Source organism: Clavelina lepadiformis, chromosome 1 (assembly GCF_947623445.1).
Source record: "Clavelina lepadiformis chromosome 1, kaClaLepa1.1, whole genome shotgun sequence".
Lineage (NCBI taxonomy): Eukaryota > Metazoa > Chordata > Ascidiacea > Aplousobranchia > Clavelinidae > Clavelina > Clavelina lepadiformis.
Genome location: NC_135240.1, coordinates 17503006 through 17524518, shown reverse-complemented (window position 1 = coordinate 17524518; position 21513 = coordinate 17503006). Strand labels below are relative to the sequence as shown.

The 21513-nt window shown below is 36.8% G+C and overlaps 1 protein-coding gene across 2 annotated transcripts in view; it reads right to left on the bottom strand.

The window, feature by feature from the left end:
* Positions 1-19206, bottom strand: part of LOC143447672 (pumilio homolog 1-like) — a 44420-nt gene extending 25214 nt beyond the window's left edge. For both annotated transcript variants that reach the window (XM_076947766.1, XM_076947767.1), the window contains exons 1-8: positions 19036-19206; positions 18615-18716; positions 11680-11952; positions 11520-11614; positions 5510-5661; positions 5080-5270; positions 628-769; positions 229-389 (exon numbers count right to left, since the gene is read on the bottom strand). In XM_076947766.1, coding sequence (XP_076803881.1) covers positions 229-389; positions 628-769; positions 5080-5270; positions 5510-5661; positions 11520-11614; positions 11680-11952; positions 18615-18716; positions 19036-19170 — 1251 coding nt within the window. In that variant the 5' untranslated portion in view covers positions 19171-19206. The remainder of the gene's footprint in view (positions 1-228; positions 390-627; positions 770-5079; positions 5271-5509; positions 5662-11519; positions 11615-11679; positions 11953-18614; positions 18717-19035) is intronic.
* Between the last annotated feature and the right edge of the window lie 2307 nt (positions 19207-21513).

The window sequence follows — 21513 nt, the reverse complement described above, 5'->3', positions numbered from 1 at the left end:
ATTTGCAATAATTTATCTGGTTATGTTGACATTAAGCTTATTTTTATTGTGAAACCCACACAACTAATGTCAAAATAAATAAAAATTTAACCTAGCTTTTACAGTCAATTAAGGGCATCTTCTAATAATCATTAATTATTATAATGTAACTTCTTCTACGCAAGACCCATTTTTCAAATATATAATCATAACAAATAAGAGCGGGGAGGACTGATCTTGACAATGTACCTGACTTGCTGATGAAGAGGTTGGTTGAGATGCTGATGCAGCAACAGCTGCCATTTGTTGTTGCAACATGGGATAGATACCAGCTGTAGCTGGCCAACTCGCATAAGGTGAATATTGTGCCATCATTGGGAACTGACCAGAAGAATTAGGGTCTCCATAACCTAACACACACAAACATGTCAAATTTGTCGATTGCAAATGTAATTAAGTGCTACTCAACATCTTTAAATTTTTTTCACACTTGCAACACAATCTCATAATATGACTTCTGTTTGTATTTATGTCTTTAAGATTTACTTGTGCAGCGGTATTATAATAAGTTTATTATATAATAGTGTTATCATTTTTTAACATACGAGAACTGCAACAGAAAATAACTGTCAACATACATTCAATTACCTGCATGTGTATTGGTCTGTGCAGGGATGATGTATGAGTTTGGTAAAAACATGCCTGGTGCAGCTAGTTGTTGCTGCTGAGCAGCCAAAGCATATTGTTGTTGCATTGCCAGTTGATATCCAGTTAACTGAGCAGCAAAATTCTAAATGAAGAAAATTTGCTTAACATATATCAAGAAACCACAAATAAATGCAGTAATTGCAAGCCATCATACAACAAAGGATCACCAGTTGTTTTCAGTAAGTATCTGGTAAAGCATGGGTTATAATCACTTGGCACAACCACGATGCATTTCATGGATAAAGTTTACTGCCCCCTAATGGGAATTTTTTTTGATATGTATGACCTGTATATTTATAGTAGAATCCTGGTTAGTGATCACTTGAACGCAGTCCAAAATTTCTTCTAGGGTTGTTCCAAATCGAAAAAAATTTGGATTCATGAGAATGCAAATAATATATTTTTATATTTGTGTGAATCCGAACCCATTAAGCTAACTAATTATCGTCCTGAGATCGAGTAAATATTCAACCAAAGTCTCACAACCTTTTACCTGGTAAATAAATGTTGGAGCTGAAAAGTTTTTTTTTTATTTTCCCTTGGTCTTGATAACAAATAAACTCACATCTCGTTACATTACATGCACTCATACATACAATACAAATACAGTAATGGAGTATTCGACCTGAATATGCCGTTAAGATTCAGATTTGTCAGGATAGCAAAAACGTCAATATTTGTGCATAATAATCAGATTCTGGTTTGATTCGGCACATACCTACAACAAATTGAAGCCCGTTTCACTTGACCATTAAACTATTGTTTTGTAACGCTAAAATGTTTGCATAACAGTTGTAAATTCGTAACTACTAAATTGCAGCTGAGCTGTGAGCAGGTAGGACTGTCTTCTCGCCATTATGTAAGCGCGCACTTGCTGTGGGCCTACTACTGCACCCACGCATGGTTTAACCCATAGCATATGTATAGTTGTTTACGGAAAACAAATCTAATGTGACAACTTTTTACTTTTTAACACTTCTCATTGTGATCTTAAAAGAATAATGGAGTCACAAACAAAGTCCAAAAAAACGTTTGATCAAGCAAAGAACCACGTCTACCAGGTAATGTGAATGATAATACTGCAAATATTATTTCTTACAAACAACAGAATCATGTAAACATGTACTATGCTTAAGGTCTTGTGAGCAATTTTGACATCATGCTCTGGTGTGAAATCCACACCGCGCCATGACCATGTCTATTCGACAAGAGTCCTGTCGATGTCCTACTTACCAGGGTTCTACTTGTAAGTTTAATTGGTGCTATCTGTGTTAGAATTCAGATAGCAAAAGCTTGCTTTGATTTTGCTGCATAAATCGTCTCGTGCAAACATAACTAATCAACTGTGAACTCTGTAAGCACAAAATTTATCACATAGTAGAGAATTTTTAGTGCTACTTTTATAAGTGCAACACGATTGCTCAGGAAAATTCAACATCAGTATATGTACTTAAACAAAACTCTGACTCACATATATTTCCATTCGTTACATTTAATGTAAACCTGAACTGAAGGATTGCTTAAAATATCTTTTTTATTTTTCAAACGCTACAATTTAATGTCATTAAGTTATATATACTATTTAAACTTTTGTTCATATTCATGTAGAGCAAGTCTTCTCAAAGTGTGGGTCGCGACCCCGGCCACAAAATGTAATATTCGGATCGTGAAACAAACTTCATTTTTATAAATTAAATTGCATTTTTGTTAATTTTTTATTCGCTTTACTGTTTCATCTATGAGATTCTTTTAGTACGGTAAGCTACAGTTACTGCGCTTCGGTGAACTGTGTGCACTTGTATGATTTTGCCAGAAACAAAAATACCATTTGAGATTTGTATTTGGACGTTTATTGTTTTAATATGATTAACGTATAGGCTACCGCACAAGGGGTCGCATAGAAAGTTCTTTTCTAAAATGGGGTCGCAGAACCATAGAGTTTGAGAAGTCGAGTAACATGTTGTTAAAAAGTTGTGTAACTGATCTTTCATTTTTCAGCTTTCATAACTTATGTTATATCTGACATGGGCTGTAACACCATTTCACTGAGTCAGCAAAGATAGTTATGGCCAACAAAATATCAGATTGTCATAGCAGTATTCATAAGATCATGTAAAATTAATAAATATAGTCAAGTGGGGCAAAAAAATGCGAAATTGACAAACTTTTGATTTTCTCGCTAAAAAATGGGCCAAAAAGTAAAGTTTTACCCTCTATTGATCAATATTAATATTCCATTGATGTATCCAAAAAATTGGAGCATTATGTTTATTCTTTTTATTTTTATCGAATATTTTGTGTTGCTTTTTTTTCCCCAGTGTTTGGGGCAATAAAAACCATGCTTGGGGTAAAAAAAAACAATCAATTTCAACAGCAAATTTTGTTTATTAAAAGCAATACAAAGCAGAAGAAATAGCAATATATACAGATGAGGATGAAACTGTAACATCTTGTTCAAACAAACAAAAAAGTTTATGCATTATGAAGTCCATATTTGCTTAGGAACACAAATTTTTCTTTCACTTCCTCTTCTTCGGCAAAACCAAAATATTATTTTGCACTTCCTTTGTTTGCCAGTCCCAATACACTGCATCTTTTGAAGTTGATTTCTTGTCCCAAAACTTAAATTCAGCTTGCTCAATCTTTCCATCAACCTCGTCTCTGAAGACCTTCAGAAGTTTTCCCCAATAATATGTTTTTGGCTTCTTCCAAAACACTGCAAAGTACTTTCCAACTTGCTTTTTGTTTATTTCCAATTTAAATGTTCTCTTTTCTTTCTTCTGTTCGTTTACAGTTTCTTCAGTTACATCTCTTCTCTCTTCCTCTACATCTTCCATTCTAACAACTGTGTCTTCTCTTGTTTTGTCATTCATTTCTTCAGATTCATCGTCAGACTCTTCTACCATCTCATCCTCATGTCTTCATCCATTTCTCTTTGAATTTCCTGCTCCATCCTTCTTTCTATTTCTTCCTCCTCCTCCAAGTCCAGTGATTTTATTTCTTCATCTTCGTCTGCGTTCCTTTTCCTTCTCCCAGCTTTTCTCTTTTTTGCAATTGTTCCATTTGCTTCAAAGTTTTCAACTTGCTTGTTAAATTCTTCATTTGTTAAAATGCTTCCATTCATCTTCACTCTTTTTTCTTTTTTTCTTCTTGTCATTTGATTGTCGTCCCCTTGATTTTAACACACTTTCTATCGAAACCGATTCATCTTTTGACACAAGCCGTATTTCATACTTCATCCTTTCGGGAGCGTGAAGTTGCAACTCATTGATGATGTCCTTTGTTGTTCTGATCCGTGATTGTACTGTGGTGCTCGTCGACGGTGTGGAAACAGCTTAAATGTTGCGGATTTATGAGGTGGATGGCATTTCTTCCACATTACTTGACCATTCAGTTTCCTGTGGACTGGTCTTTTCCAAAATTGGATTGCCTTCTTCATCTTTTGGAGAAACACAATGCTACCAGGACTGGTTAAACTACTACTGAACAGAGACTTCTGAAACTGGTAAATGCTTACAAGAAGGTTAAGCTTTTGAATAGCTATTTGGCAGGAGTTCAACAAAGTGGAATGGTACATAAATCAATTAACTACAAAGAACAACACAAAATGATTGGAGAGTGAAACTTCACGCTTAATTTCACTCGCTTAACTTAATTTCAAATGAATCATCAGTACATTAGGTTTAATGTATTTACTAGAGATCAGGAAACTGAGACAATGCAAGTAAAACATTAAAATGTTAGTTTAATGCCTTATAGCAACCAAAATTGTTTTAAAATAAAAGTTATTAAAGATGGGGTAAAAAAAAACAAGCACAGGGAAAATAAAAACAGCTGTCTTTTTTTGCCCCAACACATTGTGTAATTATGGGGCAAAAAAAGACAACATAGAATAGAATGAAAGGTTAACAGAAATCAAAATTGAAGTACTGGAGTACAATCATACTGAAATATCATGTAGATACACATAAAAAGATTGTGATTTTCAACCATCGTTTTCAATCCACAAAAAGTTTAGTAAAGAGCAAAAAAAGTTTTTTTGGACCGTTTTTGGGTCAATTTAGTGATTTGCATAGTTCCTGAAGAGTACTTACCTCTGGGCCTGTATTGTATGTTAAAAAACTATGCAAATAAATGATGTTTCTAACCATGCAAAGCTTTTTCAAAAAAATCATTCTTAGGGGGAGTTGGGGGGGTTGTCCTTTTTTACCCCAAGTACCCCTATGTTTTTTTTTGCCCCAACTGACTATATATACATGATTATACCTGAGTTGGCCTTTGAACATAAAAAACGAATAAGAATAACACAATAATATTCATAAAAAAGCTGTGATATGACAAGCGAAAAAGGAAGGTAAGCAATAAGCATCCAAGATAAAAGCATAGTATTACTTGTTGTTGAGCAACATAGGAGTCCATTAAGTTAAGTTGTTGGATGTGTTCAATTGTTGCTCCAACAGCATTGTCATCAGATGATGATTGGCCTTCTTTTAAAGTTTCAACATCTGTAGGTTCAGGCTTTGGTTCTTCTGGTGCACTAACTTTATAGCCTTCTTCATCTGTGTATGGTGCCGGCACCGACTCTGAAAATAAATTACATTCTACATCAGCAAATAATGCACACTAAACAAAGATCCAGTCCATTAAAAAAAAATTATGAGAAGAAAATTTCATAAATATCGAAAATAAAACTGTCATAGTAAGCATACTAATGAGAACAGATATCAATTATTTAGCACTTTAGCACAACATCTGATAGAAATTTGTTAGTTACTGCCTAAATTCTGCCCATTAATTATTGAAACTGGAATAATAAGCTTACCAGGAAGTTTGTCAGATTTCTCAGCTACTGTGGAATCGTCAGTGTGTTTCTGAGCTTTATCCGTCTGGGACTCCATTTGCAAAACTGCGTTTAGCTTTTCAGAATCTTCAACAACCGCCGGTACTATAGGTTGTTTACTTGGCTGTTGAGTACTGTTAATGCACACAAAGACAATAAAAACACATTATACATAACCAAGTGAAAACAAAACACTAGTTAGTTAATTACACCAAGCAGGAATAGAGTAGCATCACGTCATTATACAAGTTTTAACAACCTTAATTGTTTCTTGTTGTAAAGATAATGGATTCATGGTAATTCATTGGTAATAGAATGTGTAATAGGTGTGCTATATACTTGCATGGGTTTCATTGGTGAAAGCAGATTTTCAAAACAATAGAAGCAAATATGTATATTGCATAAAAGGACAAACAGCTACAAAGGTGAGAGAGACAGATCGTCCCGTTAAAAGTGAGGACAAGTCCAAAAGAACAACTTGGCCCCAAATCAAGGAGTAATTACTAGTAAATATACTGGAGAAAGGATTTGTAGTAATATGTAGCGGTTAAGCAGTTCTTGCCATAAATAAATAGCTAAAAAACACAAATTCATCGCTAATTATGACAAATATTGCAGTTCTTATTACATCACAATAACAGAATAAAGACAACTCAGGTATTTGGATAAAGTATGAATATAATGTTTCCTGTGGCTAACAAGTAAATAGGAAGAGGTATAATAGAAGCGTAGTTGAGTGTATCACAAGAACATTTTGCTGTAAATAAGCCTTTACGTTATGACGTCACAATGACCATGCACTCCGTCATAAGAAGCGAAATTTGAGATATAACTTTGGCAACAACAGCTTAACCACTACATGTTATTAAAAACTCTTTCACCATTATGTTTACTGACAGCTACTCTTTAATTTAAAGCCAACTTGCTTTTGGGCTTGCCTCTCACTTTAAGGAATGAATGAAACTGGAAGTATTACTCTGCAGTTGAACTCAGCCTTTCAAGAAAAGCAAGTGAAGAATGGCGAGTATTTCAAATGAATCCTAAATCCTGGCGAGCTATCTGCTGACAAGTTCCATGATGGAAACTTTCGCGCCCTTCTTCATTTTATGATGTATTTCGGAGATGTATTGCAAAAAAGTCATCAAAAGGCTCCTCAAACGGCAATGAAGATATCTCCTAGTGCACAAACGATCTCATCAATGCTATTGAAGTCGTACAGAAAAGGGTTCTTGTGCAAGTGTGCTGCGCATAATTTCAATTTATGCCTTACTCATGCTGCTTCCGTTCAATTCACTGCCACCACTACCGTTTTCTTTGCAGAAGCCAACAAAAGAGTGTTAGCTATTCGAGGAGCTATTGCAACAGAATGCACACAGAGTCCTTGTACATAGTTGCAACAGCATTGACAAACATGGTGGGTGAAAAAACTGTCTGCTGTCCTTACGTTTAGGAAACTGCACTGATGTATTGAAATATCCTTGGACTCTTCGATTAACTGCCAATGGCATGGGGGAAAGACGTTAACGCTATGGCGAGGAATCAGTGATCTAACTTTCTGATATCAATGGAAATCCTGACAAGAATGATGGAAGTTATAAAAACACTTTTTAACTTGCTACAATCTTCAACCGTTGATCTAAATCAGGCAATGGTGCCTAAGAAAAACTTCATTTATACCCTAGAAAGAATGCACAAAAAGGCATATATGAAAATTTGTTTAGCCACGGGAAACATTTTACAAGAGTCAGTTTAACATGCTAAGAAGACAACTCAACCAAGTTCATCACGTCAATGTTTCCACTAATACAAACTCTACTTATCACAGAAGGATAGTGTTTTATCCATTTCTGGATAGCATTGTCGTTCAATTTAAAGTTCAACGTTTCAGTTCTCAAACAAAAACAACCCTTTCCTTGCAATTACTGTGTACAAAGTTTATGGTGGCTCAACCGTGTTAACCCAGTATAATTGGCAAAAAGTAAAATACAGTCAACCCTCGATTTAACGTACAAATGCGGACCAGCAGCAGTCCGTTGCTGGAAAAAGTCCGTTAATCGAAAATAACGTACTCCCACTACTGTACAGTGTACAGTCAAGTACTCTGCTATAGCGTAGACCAGGGGTGGGCAAACTTTTTGTACTGAGGGCCGCATTAGAAAAAATGTTGCAGCCGGCGGGCCGCACACTCTCATTACAAAGTAGGAAAATTTACCCGGTGTGTAAATAAACGCATATTCATATTAAACACAATTTTTGCATTTCACACTCAGTTACGTTTAAAGCTACGCAATCTTCATCACAAAGGCCTACTACGGTAGCCGCTACCGTATTTGTATTTTATGATCAAACAATTGAATCAAACAATGCGTGAGAAGTGTACGGTTAGTTTCTGAAAGCATGTTGCAATACATGCGCGACTGGCGTGTGTGTGGCCGTAGTTTGCCAACCCCTGGCGTAGACCATCTGTCACCGCAAATTCTAGCTTTTGCTTGGAAAACACGCCTACGATAAAACACTACAGTACTTTGATGGAGAGATGTATTACGCGTACCAAACATGTTTATACTGCGCAGATGCTCACGCTTAATAAACCAAATACTGTACAGTACAACACAGTAGCAGTTTAAAGACACATGAAATGCATTCCTTGTTTGTATTTTGTATAGCTTGCGCGACTACAGTACACAGGGATATTTACAGTAAACAAGCTAAATGTAGATTAATCTGAGTCAGAGATGATCATCAACTCATCATGTCCAACCTCCTGAACATCAACCTCAGGGATGGCGGGACGATGACTGCAGCATGGGGCATCATTGTCCAGATTCTCAGGGGCAGGTGGGATGCGTAAGAGAGATGGAGACGACACAGATGGGTTGGCTGGAGTACCATGTTGAACAGGGCGGCCAGGGGCAAAGAAGCTGTTGATTTTTGTCTGGCGACCCCCCATATGCTGTTCTTTGATGATATACTCCCTGATCATCCTGAGCTTCCCATATTGGTGCGCCATCTCAGGTAGTTGGCTGTAGGCGGAGTAATCAATGAGGGCATCGATATAACTCTGTAGAGTTGACAACTTCACCTTGGTGACTTCAATCGCCTCTTCCTCGTCACTGCTTTCCTCTTCTCCACCATCCACCACAGATGCCACTATGTCGGCCTCAGACATGAACTGATACCCTGGGTCCTGATCTAATTCGTCCAGCCAGTCTCTTATATCATCGATGGAGGTGGATACCTCCCCACCACGCTGCAACATTTGAAGAAAATCTCCTGCCTCTATTCCTTCAAAGTTGGCCTCTGAATCTTTGTCCTCTAAGATTTTCTTCCATGAATTTGCGAGGACAGACACCTTAATGTCTTGCCACGCTGCTGCAAAGTTATAAATGGCTGAACGAATATTGTAATTTTTTATGTTGCTTAAGGTTCGCTGGCCCCTGGTGTCGACCTCAGCATCTGTTTCGTCCTCTACAATGACCAGGACCTCATCCAAGTAACGTCGGATGTAGCGCCTCTTCAAGGCGCTAATAACCCCCTGGTCCATTGGCTGTATAACCGATGTTGTATTAGGGGGCAGATAAAGGACCCTTATCTTGCCGTCAGCGCTTACAAGCTTCTCTGCACTAGGGTGCGCTGGGGCATTGTCGAGTATTAGAATCGCTCGTACATCATCAGGAGAAATCTTCAGCACTTCTTCTTGATATTTCCGAGTCGCAGGCACAAAATGCGAGAAAAACCAATCAGTGAATATTGCAGAGTTAAACCAAGCTTTCTTAGAGTTGTAGTAAACTACTGGCAGGTCACGCTCGACGTTTAATCCCTTAAATGCCCGTGGTTTCTTCGATTTGCCCACCACGACTAGCTTTAGTCGGTGAGTACCGGTCGCATTGGACCCGACCAGGACCGACAGCCTTTCCTTGCTTGTCTTCTTCCCCTTGGTCTTCTCCTCACCCTGACGGACTTGAGAATTCTTCGGGATAGAACGCCAAAAAATTCCCGTCTCGTCTGCGTTATATACTTGAGATAGGGTGAGGCCTGCGTCACTAATCAGCTTTGTTAATTTTTCGCGAAAGGGGGCCACACTTGCCGTATCTGCATCACTAGCCTCGCCATGCAGAACCTCGTTAAATAATCCGTGGCGATTCCGGAATCGCCAAAGCCACCCATCACTGCCCTTAAAATCGGTTAAGCCAAGACTGGTAGCAAGTTTAGCAGCAGCTGCGATTAACTCTGTCCCACGCACATTCACTCCACTGGACCGTTGTTGAACGTACCACTTCATAACTGCTGCGTCCAAAGATTGTTCCTTACCCATCTTCATATGTTTTCTGTTGCTCACTTTACCACCCTTGGAAGACGCCGCATCAACACAATAAGACGTAGCGTATTTCAACAGCTTGTCCTTGCTCTTCTTAATGTCTGAGACTGTTTGTTTTTTGACACCATACTGATCGCAAACACTCGCAACGCTGGCCCCTTTTTCAAGCTTTTTGATCAGTTCTAGTTTCTGCATCACCGACAAGTTCACACGTTTACGTGTTTCATTTGGCTTAGACATTATGCACCGTACTAAACACATGCAGGTTCTAACTGATTCTAAGCTGCACCGAATGAAGGCTCTTGTTAACAGAGTACAGAGTACCCTGATAGATCACAATACGCTGGTATTGTGACGTATACACTACGCTGATAGATCACAATACGCTAGTATTGTGACGTTATGAGAGACAGCTTTCTTATCGTTTCACGCATTCACGCAAGTAGCCTGGCGAATTCCAAAACAATAAAAACCGTTCTTTTGGTACATTCTTTTACTCATAGATCTGCGCATATTGAGTCCGTTAAATCGAAGTCCGTTAAATCGAGGGTTGACTGTATAAAAATATAGTTAATTTGTATTGCATTCGTTGTTTATTATAAGTAGGCGTTTTATATTATTTTTATATTGCTGTTTTATAACCATGTCAAAGTATTAGCAAGTATGTATTAGTATAGCGTCACATTGATGTGTCATAATTGTTCCTAGGTAATGCGACAAATTTATAACCTATATAATTTTGGCAAATTCAAATTTTATTCCCATTGCCCTAATGAAGGTAACTCAAATGGATTAATGAAGTGTATGTAGACTATAAAGTTTGGTTTTTGCCAGTTGTGCCTTATTCTTGATGATACCTTCAGTACTCTGAAATACATAAAACATTATTATCGACCATGGGTGAGAGTCATTTAAATGGCCTCGCTTCTTTGTACATCCATCATGATCTTATATTAAATTATGACCAAGTTGTCATAACAAAGTTTGGCCAACAGAATCAATCAGTGTTTGGATTTTATGTAAGGTAACACCGTCTTATTATTTGTCGATTTTTTTTGTCAAAAAATAGTAGTGCCATAACCAAAAAACAACAAAAACTGTACCTGCAAAAAATTAACATGCATTTCCTAGGACCTGAAGCTCATTTGTCATGAAATTTTCTGAAAACACATTTTTTGCAAATGCGTACAACGAATTGTGCGTAGGCTGGGTCTAATTAGATTATTTGAATTCACAAAATACCAGTAATAATTTTATTTGGGAATTCTCAATTGAGAAATATAGTTCAACTTGTACATATTCATATTAGAATTATATCAGCTCGGTAGCCAAGTGGTACGAGTGCTGGGTTCACAAAAACAATGTGTGTTTCATGTCTGATTCCCAGTAACGCTATGGCAAGGCATTAGCGACAATTGCTTTTTTTTTCACTGGATCTGGCATACAGTTCTAAATCCAGGCAATACTACATAAAAAATCAAAAAACAAACTAAAAGCTGTGTGACAATCTGACCTTGCACAAAGGCAAGGATTGTGCAAAGAATTTCCATGGTCTGAGTATAAAGATTATTATTATACCATGCCAAAAGATACCAATCTACAGTAATACCAAGTATACAGTAGATACAAAAATGTATCTACAGTATACAGTATACACACAATCTAAAAAAACACCTTTCTTCAGTTACTTCGTGATTTGAGACTTCCTTTTCTCCTTCTGAACATGCTGCATTTAAGTTGGCTTCGGCAGTTTCTGTTTTATTATCAGCCTAGTAAAAGATAAATGTTGCAAACAGGTACTGCAATTTCCAATGACAAAGTAAACATTACCAACCTCTTGCTGCACTAAAAAAACAGGAGATTTTCTGCTTGCTAGCCATGAACTATTTGTGACATGACTAAACATGCTTGGATCTGTAGTTCGTGGTGGTAAGGATGACCCAGGCAATTCAGTCGCACTGGATGATGATTCTGTGTGAGAAGTTGAGCCCCAAGGTGCACCACCTGATTCCCTACCCCATTGTTCTGTACCCAAGAATGACCTTGTGTGATCAGAACTACCACCATGCACAGAGGGATCATTTTTCCATAAAGTTGTAGATGAGGCCTGTAAAAAGTAAGAAAATTGACCAAACTGGGGGTCCTGTATTACGGTAGTCACTAGTCCCTAAACATTTTATTTGTCTTAATGCATAACAAGTCCTTTCAATAAAAAAATTGCAAAGTAAAAAATGGCAGCAAATTTGTATGACAGTGTAATACCCATTTTCATATCCTTTGTTACGTTATTTAAGTTAATACACCATCGTGGACACAAAAAGACATGATGCTGGTCAAGAATGCAAGAATGATGGAAATTTAAGAACATTGTTCTAAAAGGGCATCATACGATGAACGTTTGTCTTTGGCAAAACCTACGCATTAAGCCCCTACAAACTCTTTTCATAAATATCCATAATCACTGGATGCATAATGTTGAAGTGGTAATGAAAAAAGAACAACAGCAAAGCGACGGATGATATTGATATCAAATGAAAATGTAAATGAATTAGAAATTATGAGTGAAATAAATTTTGTTGAAATATCTTTAGATTGGTTTACATACATGGTCCGATCATTACCTCCTTTCCTTCTTAAAAATGATTAAATTCAACTCTCATGATTTGCTTAAGATGATTCTTGCATGTTTTTAAATGTATATATTCTATTTAACTTTACTACCAACTTCCAGACCTTGATGTTCCTTTTTGAAATATTATGGATCAATGTTATTTGCGAGATCTTTTGACCTGGAGTAAACCAGTACGCACTGTTGTAAGGTGAGTGAGATTAAAAAAACAAAAGATTTTTTTGTTGATATTTTTGACTACGTAGGCTACTAATACTCCATACACTTGTATACAGAACATTGCACAAACTCATACAATCAGCAACAAAGTCCCTAATTAGATTTAAGCCTAACTACGGTTACGTGAATGGAATAAAAAAGTTACCCAAACACTGGTTTGATTCCTCATAGCTGAAATCTCGGTTCCTGATTTTGTCTTCGTGCAAGTTTCCATAGACTCACAATTTGTTTAGTATTTGTTTAATATTTTAATATTCCCCGAATTTAGAACTGTTATCAGGACCAGGGCTTTGGAGCTGGAGTCCCAGAGCAGTGCATTTTCAACAGAGCTGGAGCTCAACGAAAAATTCAAATGGAGCTGTAGCCAGTTGTTTAAAAAATAGCTCCGGCTCCGATGTATTTCATAAGATGCTATGCTAGTACTATTGGCTGTTAATCCTTTTTGTGAAGCAGCCATGGCTGGAGCACCATCTGTAGTAAGCTATTTGTTTGTTTTGCTAGCAACATGTTTGCCACAAAAAAGGTTTGTCACTTAATTAAGTAAAGAAATAAGAACTTGTCCATTCTTTCTGGAACAATCTACCTTCATAACCAATCTTTCCTTTTTTTCCCAAAAGACATTTTCCAGAATAAATTTTAAATGACAATATAAGGATCTAACAATATGCTCAGCAACATGAAGTTTGACATCATTGTGAAGTTGTGTGGGGATGTTGAATATAAATGGCCAATAATGTCAAAGTCATCGCAAGGGTATACTTGTACATAAACATTTAATATTTTTGATGCTATGTTGTATGTATACTCTGTAATACAAAATTCTGACGCGGGCCACGTTAAATAGGCAAGCCGGTCGCTGGTTCTCCAGCCCTAGCCTAAGTACAACTAAGTGAAAGTAGAATAATTTACTAATGACACTTGTCAAAGTAGTGTTTTTGTCATGCCTTAATGTCATTTTAGACAGTTTGATATTCTTTTAAGTACTTCCACTGTGGTACTAACTTATGAGGGAGCATTGGAATTGTCGTATGAAGCCGTCTTCCTATTAGCAGTTAAAGTGGAGTGAAAACGCATTTAAGCGGCATTGATCGGGAGACAAGTAGCGTCAAGTAATGATAGTCACTCATCTTTAAAAGACGTTTCATTGTCTGCACCACTCTCTCCGCTTCATCATTGCTTCCAGGCAGTAAGGGCTGCTCACGGTATGTTTGAAGCCGTATCGGTCGGAAGATTTAGTAAACGTAAAAAAATAAAATGGACGACCATTATCAAACATCGAATATAACATGGCAAGCAAAGATAGATTACAAGTTCTTGACAACCATGTTGGCACGGGACTATGCGGGAACCACAAATGAGAAAAGACATTTCGATAAACCTGGAAAAAAATCAACCACACAAACATAAAAACCATTCTTCCATTTAAACAAATTGCAATCAGTTTTTTGTCAAGGGTAAGATGGTAGATTGATGTGTACCATTGGTTCTGTTGCTTGCTTGCTGTTCTGGGTAAAATACTACAATTCTTTTCATAAGTTTCTATGTCTTCATTGATACATGACCACCAGACAGATAACTTGGCTCTCTCACAACACTTGTTTAAACCTGTGTCTAAAATGTTCTTTTGTGAAAATGTCTCGTTGCAAAGAGAAGGGTATAACGAGGGTTCCACGACAATTAACCGTGGGAAATTGACCGCGAACAAACTCACCGGGGACAACTGACCGGGGGACAACTGACCGGGGGACAACTGACCGTGACGTAAATTTACCTAGAACCAACTGACCTTAAATCATATTATCACTTAAATCATATAATTTGAATAAACAACAATGCTAATTTTCGTAAAAAATAAAAATAAAATGCGTAGCGGTTGATTTGTGTCGCCGGTGAATTTGTTCACGGTCAATTGACGTGATCCCTATAACGAGACACGTTACCTTTAGCAGGAAGCAGCGGTGAAATAATATGTTTGCCAACTCGAGAGAAAATGCCCTATGTTGGAATTTAATTGCCGAGGCCATCCTGTTTTTTCAATATTCAATAACTTTACAACAAATATCATCCTTACGGATTCCTTCCAGTCTGTGTTCTGATGTTGGAAACAAATTCAGTATCACGTTAACAAAACTTTCAACTTCTTCATGTAGTTCATCAGATTTTGTTGTCAAATTACTTTCAGGCAATCTTGACAAAATTTTTGCTGGGGCCAGCTTTTTTCTTGCAACACATACAATGTCAAGAGAATAGGGATGTGCCGCGAGGAAGATTATTCGGGTTCGTGCGAACCCAAATATCATGAAGTTCGACACGAACAAATCCCGAATCTATTCGTATTAGAACCAAACAATAAAATTTCCTCCAAAAGTTGTCAAGTCATGCTTCTAAACTGACATAATCGATAAACAAATCGCTTTCTTTCGAAAAATAGTGTTTAAAAAACCATTGAAAAAGCAAAATCGTTAGGAAAACGACCTTCATTGCAAGTACTGCTGACTCTAGTTTAGCATTGTCGGGAAACTAGATCATCATTTTTTACGAAAGTCAGTAAATTTATAAGTAATATTGTATTCGGGTTCGCCATTGTTGGTATTCGTGTTCGCCCGAATCTTCCATAAAGGCGATATTCGGCGAATCTATTTGGGTTTGGGTTCGTATCGGCCCATCCCTACAAAAGAATAACATAAAAGTCGCATATGAAATCATTGGAGACAAGTAGAAAGTTCATCCAGTGTTTTTTTGCCAAAGATGTTCACCAATGTGGTGTTTATTGTCAGAGCGAATAGTAAATCGCAAACCTAGAAGATAATCTTTAAATATTTCACATGCCCACGTTGTTGCTAGGCCTTCTTTTTCTACCTGAGCATCATTTTGCTCTATGATGTTCAATAACCTAGAAGCGAATGCGACAGGATGTAGCACTGTCAATTCTTTGCAATAAAACGACACTCACTGACAAAACAATTGTGTTATTTGAGTTCTAATAAACAAGAATTGGAGAGTTTGTCAAGCGCTTTTTGAGAAGATCAAGAGCAATTCAATGCGTCTCATCCCAGTAAAATTCAAAATCCTTTTTGAGTAGTTCTCGAAATGGCAAAGTAATGTCGGTCAAACCTGGAAGAAATTTAGAAAGTTGGTTGACCACTCCTAACAACCTGCACACACTGCTGACATTTTGCAGACTCAAAACGGCTAAAAATCTCTCTGGATCTGCACTGACACTGCTGGCGTCGATTATGTGTACTTTAATGAAAATTCACATTTATCATTAAGAATAACTCCAGCATCCATTAATTTTTCAAGAAGACTCACTACTCGTTCATTGTGCTGCTTTACTGTAGAGCTAAACACGACGATTTTGTCCATGCTGCAAAGAGCACCTTCTAGACCGGGACGGTCCAATACTAAGGTTTGAGGAAAACACTGCGGCGACAAATAGGAGAAACTCTGTAGTCTAATGCACGGTTTCTCAAACTGTGGGTCGCGAAACAAACTTCATTTATATAAATTGAATTGTTTTTTGATTATTTTTTATTCGCTTTACTGTTTCCATTACGAGATTCTTTTATTACTGCAGGCTACAGTCACTGTACTTCGGTTGATTGTCTGCACTTGTATGATTTTGCCAGAGGCAAAAACACCACTTGAGATATGTGATGGGTGGTTTATTGTTTTAATATCGATAACGTGTACGAGCTAGGGTCACCTATCAAGGGTGTATCTTCAGGAAGATATGGAATATCTTTTCTAAAATGGGGTAAAATTTTTGCAGAACAGAAAAGTTCGAGAAGTCCTGTTCTAGACCATGCAAGATACTTGACATCTGCTGCTGAAAATGTCCTGGGGCTGATGTCACCACGAAGGGTAAACAATTGAAACAGTATCTTTCTGAAGACGAAATAAAAATAGTCAGGAGTCTGGATTGCTCTGTCAAAGGTACTTGCCAAAAGCCATACTTTGTGTCAATTCCGTAAAAACTTTGGCGTTGGTAAGTTGCGCAAGAGGCTCATCGACAGTTAGTAAAATCATTCTTTCTTGTGAAACGTGTTTGTTCCAATTAGTGTAATCTATACACAATCTCACAGCACCGTTCTTTTTAGGAACAACAAGCCTTCCTGAACACCAAGTGGTGGGTTCTGTAACAGGTGAAATGACGCCCGGGTCTTCCATTTGCTGTATTTTTTTTAAACTCAATTGGTCATGTAATAGAAATGGAATATGGTTTAGCTTTTTCATTCATCTGGATGTTGTAGTTGTGTGTAAACTTCCCTACACCTGTGAAGACATTAATGAACATTTTGATTAAGTTGTTTGCATTAACATATCCATTGTATTGAAAGTAGATAACTCTTGCAAAGCAGGCCATCCTAACTGAAGCTTCGACAGACCATCAACAACGAATATATCTTGAGTGACAAATATATTGTCGCAACATACAGGACAGTTGATTTCCCCTTGAACCTTTAATTTTACTTTCCGTGGGCCTGTTAACATTTGACCAGTCTACGCAAGATGAGCTGAGTTGAGATTTGTGTAGACTTCTGTAGAACTGGCAGTGACATCCGCTCCAGTGTCGACTCTGAACTTCACAGGCTTGCCGTTAACTTTCATTTAAACTATTGGCTTTTGTATAGGCTTGTTATCTTTAAGCTGACCAAGAAACATGTCATTGTTAAAAACACAACGATACATAAGATGAAATATTTTTCTACTTCGACATGCTTTAGCAAAAGGTCGTCTTTTTCACAACTGTGATAGGATGCAACTCTTGTTGGACAGGATTTTGCTTTTTTTTTTTTTTAACTGTTTTAAACGAATTTGAACTGATGCATGCATTTTTTTCACTTTTATAGATAATAAAAACATTAATATCATCTGCCTTAATTGCAAACAATCATGATCAGGATTGCTGAGTGAACACATGCGGAAAATTAAAAGCGCTACTTCGTCCATAAATTTTTAATTTTGATATTACGTAAGGGGATTTAACACTATATACCTTATTGCTAATTTCATAAAAGCTGAACGCCTGAGTTAAAGCTAATCCAAATTAATCTTGTTTTCTAGGCTTAATAAATTGTTTATGATCATAAACACGTGTTGGCCTAATTCCTAGGGAGTCTTACCACAAACTTATTGAAACGCAAGTGCAGTCGCACATACATTTGCCGCCTTTAACACTTCACTGCAATTTGATGCATTAATCACCGTCATGGGTAAATACTTTCAAATTTATACTAATTTAAACATTTGTGTAGAGTAGTAACCTCGTGTTGCGTGAAACCATGTATAATAATTGTCTCGGAAAAGATTATACGATGTAGATCAAAGCCTCTGTGAGCAATGATCAGAATAATATCGGTTCCAAAAATAGGAGGCGAATAATTTTGGATTCCGTTGGTTCTCAAGGATTCGACATTATGAATTGCACATCCCTACACATGTCATAATCAAAGCTAGCTAAATTCTTCATGCTATATAGAAACTAATACAACGATTTTAAAAGTTGTTTAAGAGTTGTAAATACCCCTTCGTGAGTCTACCTCAAGCCTAAACGCAGTTGATTTTACCAAACCAAAGACTTGGTTTATTAGAATCAGCTAATTTTGGCCAGCAGTTTATTAGTAACATTTGTTCAAGAAAGCATGTTGAAAATAAATAAAACTTAACATAAATAAACTTATTCAATTACTTGGAAAACGCGGTCGACCCAACTCACAAAACAAAAAGTTACACAGAAAAAACTTTTGTCTAATAGCCTTGCAATTGACTGGTTGGGCCCTCCTGATTTAAACTGAGCAATATGCCAATGAACAACAAGTAGATTTATCAACAAATTAAAATTATATACAGTACTACAAATACTTTAAGCAATAAAAAGCAAAGTTTAGCAAAAATGATAACCTGTCAAGGTTACTCACCTGTTGTGTCATAGGGTCAGAATCTGGTTGTCCCCAATTTGGCTTAAAATGTAATGAGGCTGTTGGCTGGTTGTATCCATACACAGGTAGCGCTTCGTGACCCTAGAGCACAATAATGGTTTAAACATTGAAAGCAGGTGCCATGACAGTATAAGACTGCGTAAAATGGTGAATAACAGCTTATCAATAGCACATGCAGTGCTCCCGAGATTAACTATCTGCACTGCTTACCATAACATAACTACATGAGTATTCATAGTTCATTTATTTTACTGTATTGTTGCTTCATGAAGCTGCTTCTCCAGGCTATTGGATTATCAAAGGCCAGTTAAACGAGACACGAATAACAATCGAGATAGCACAGTAGATCTATATACGCTACAAACATTATATCATCATAGTTATCATAGCATGTACTCACAGAAACATTTACAGTCGGGTTTGATAAGCTTCTATTTGCAGGGCCTGAAAATGTGCTTCCTGATGATCCTAAGCCAATATTTGCAGTTGTCCACAAGTTTGCTCCTGACCCTCCGGCATTATTTGAACGTTGCATTATACAATATTTACAAACACCTTAAGCAAGACAAAACAAAAAAGAACATAGATTTGAGAAAACTCAATTTGCAATTATGTAACATGTCTACTGCAGCCACAACAGCAAGAGAGCCCTGCACAGATATGCCAGGTTCTGTGAATTAAGAAACTATAGAGTATAGATGCTCGCACCTGCCAATGATTGAGGGCAGAATAAAAGTGCCTACATAGGGCTGCACCAGTCAGTAATAATTTTTTGTCTTTGTAGTATCTATTAAATTATTGCGGTCATTAACTCAATTGCTTAGAAATTATTTTTTTCATTTTGGTTTTCCTGTTTAGTCTGTATACAATGGTAACATAAAACAAGTTTTTGAAACAAGTCATAACTATGATGATATAGGCCATGGGTCGCTTGTTTGTTGTCTAATGGTGCCCAAATAAATCTGGCAAATAACTATGTTTCATTTTCAAGCAAATGATTAATATGAAGTTTGGTTGCAGACTGAATGCGAAAGAATTGATGTATGTAAAACAAGGTGCTATTAAAAACAAATTATGGGACCGATTCTGAGAACAATGGGTGTGTTTACCTTTCTTTGACAAAGTTTATCCTTCCAAAGGTTTTATCTACTGATCTTGTTTAAAAGCTGTTGAGAACTTATTTTGTAATGTTTTTCATTGCCATCCTTTATTGTGACGCTTCAGCTGTGAAATGATGACCGAATCGAAAAATTAGTGCGATATTATTTATCACAAATTTGAATTGGCTTGGCTGGACATTTTAAAGTTGATTTACACGGTGAAAAGTTGCTTGCAACCTACGAATTGAATTCATTTTTAGACACACACATTTTAAGAATTTCACGGTTTACACTGGTAACTGGCAACATAGATAAACCACATTAAAATGTGCCATAATGTCTCAGTTTAAGTGTTGCGCGTTGTTTGCACTTTTACCTGTTATCATTATTATCTCATTTTACATGTTCAGCTTTCCACTCTCACTCTTGTTTATCTGTCCTTGCGCTCTCTGCTGTGCCACACTTGTCACTATGGCGAGACACTTAAATTGGTAGAAAATATTGAGTTGGACAACGATATTTTAAGTACCATATTGTAAATTGTTTTGGTTGTTTGAGGTCTGTAACATCCAGGGCCCACCGCACGTCCAGGAAAATGGACGCCAGTGATTATGTATGTATTTGTATTACCCATGTACTTGTCGCAATGATATATTCATGCTGGAAGTCTGTGTAAAAAATGGGATTTACATATAATTATTTTATGCATGAGCAAGAAATGGCCAGTACTGCTAGAAATATTTAAAAAGAATGTAGTGGGAGAGTAGAAAAGATTTTTTAAACTCCTCCCTAAATTTACATAATGAAGTTGTTTTTGTCTGACTGTATACCTATGTTATCAGTTATCACGGTCTGTATTTCGTGACAGCTGCAATCACTTAACTTTTTATTGAAGTCGTTTCAATAGTGAAAAGTTATTCATCCCAAGGTTAATCCGAATGATATAGCAGCTGTCACCAAATGAGTCCTAATTCTAGATTTCATAAACAATATATTGTCTGTTTAAATAAATGCGAAAGTGGCGATTGGAAGTACAGAATGGCTCATTACTATTTTGAGTGGATGCCCACTCGCAGGCAAGCTTCTGAAAACTAGATGTCTCTAGAGACATTGAATGCTCAACTAGGTGAAACTGTTGGGTATACAATAGAGTGCATAAAGTAAACTCAACTAATAAAAACTAAGTAGTGTTTTCTTAGTCGCGGAGGCTGAATTGGCCTGTCGTAAAAACAGCGCTAGATTGCACCTATTTGTCTATCAGTATCATGCAGTTAAATAGATTGCAATTGCTGAATTGAATTTCCTGTATTTAGTGTGTGATAATAATAAGAAACTTAGATTAATTATCTTTATTGTTCTGCAATGGTAACAATTAGAATTTAAAAATTAAATAACTTCGACTTTTTCCTTTTATTTTATAAACTACAAAACACATTCAATAAAAATGTTATTCTGCAAGCGCGACTCTTAAAACTATATCTGACCGTAAATTTTCAAGAGTTGCGTTTACAGTTCACATTTATAACATAAATGTATACAGTCGAAATCGGTTAATCGCATAGTCAATTTGCCAAGCTTTTTTATGCGATTAACCGATGTATGCGTTTCCTACATTTTCTCCGCTATTCTCTTTTTTAAACACCGGTGCACGCATTTTTGCTCCTCCGCCGATTTTTGGAATGACAGAACGCATTATGACACAACAAGTGAACTTCCTTCTTTTCGATTTCGACACGTGGTTTGTGCTTTGCGACGTAACAATCCTTAAATAAAAATTA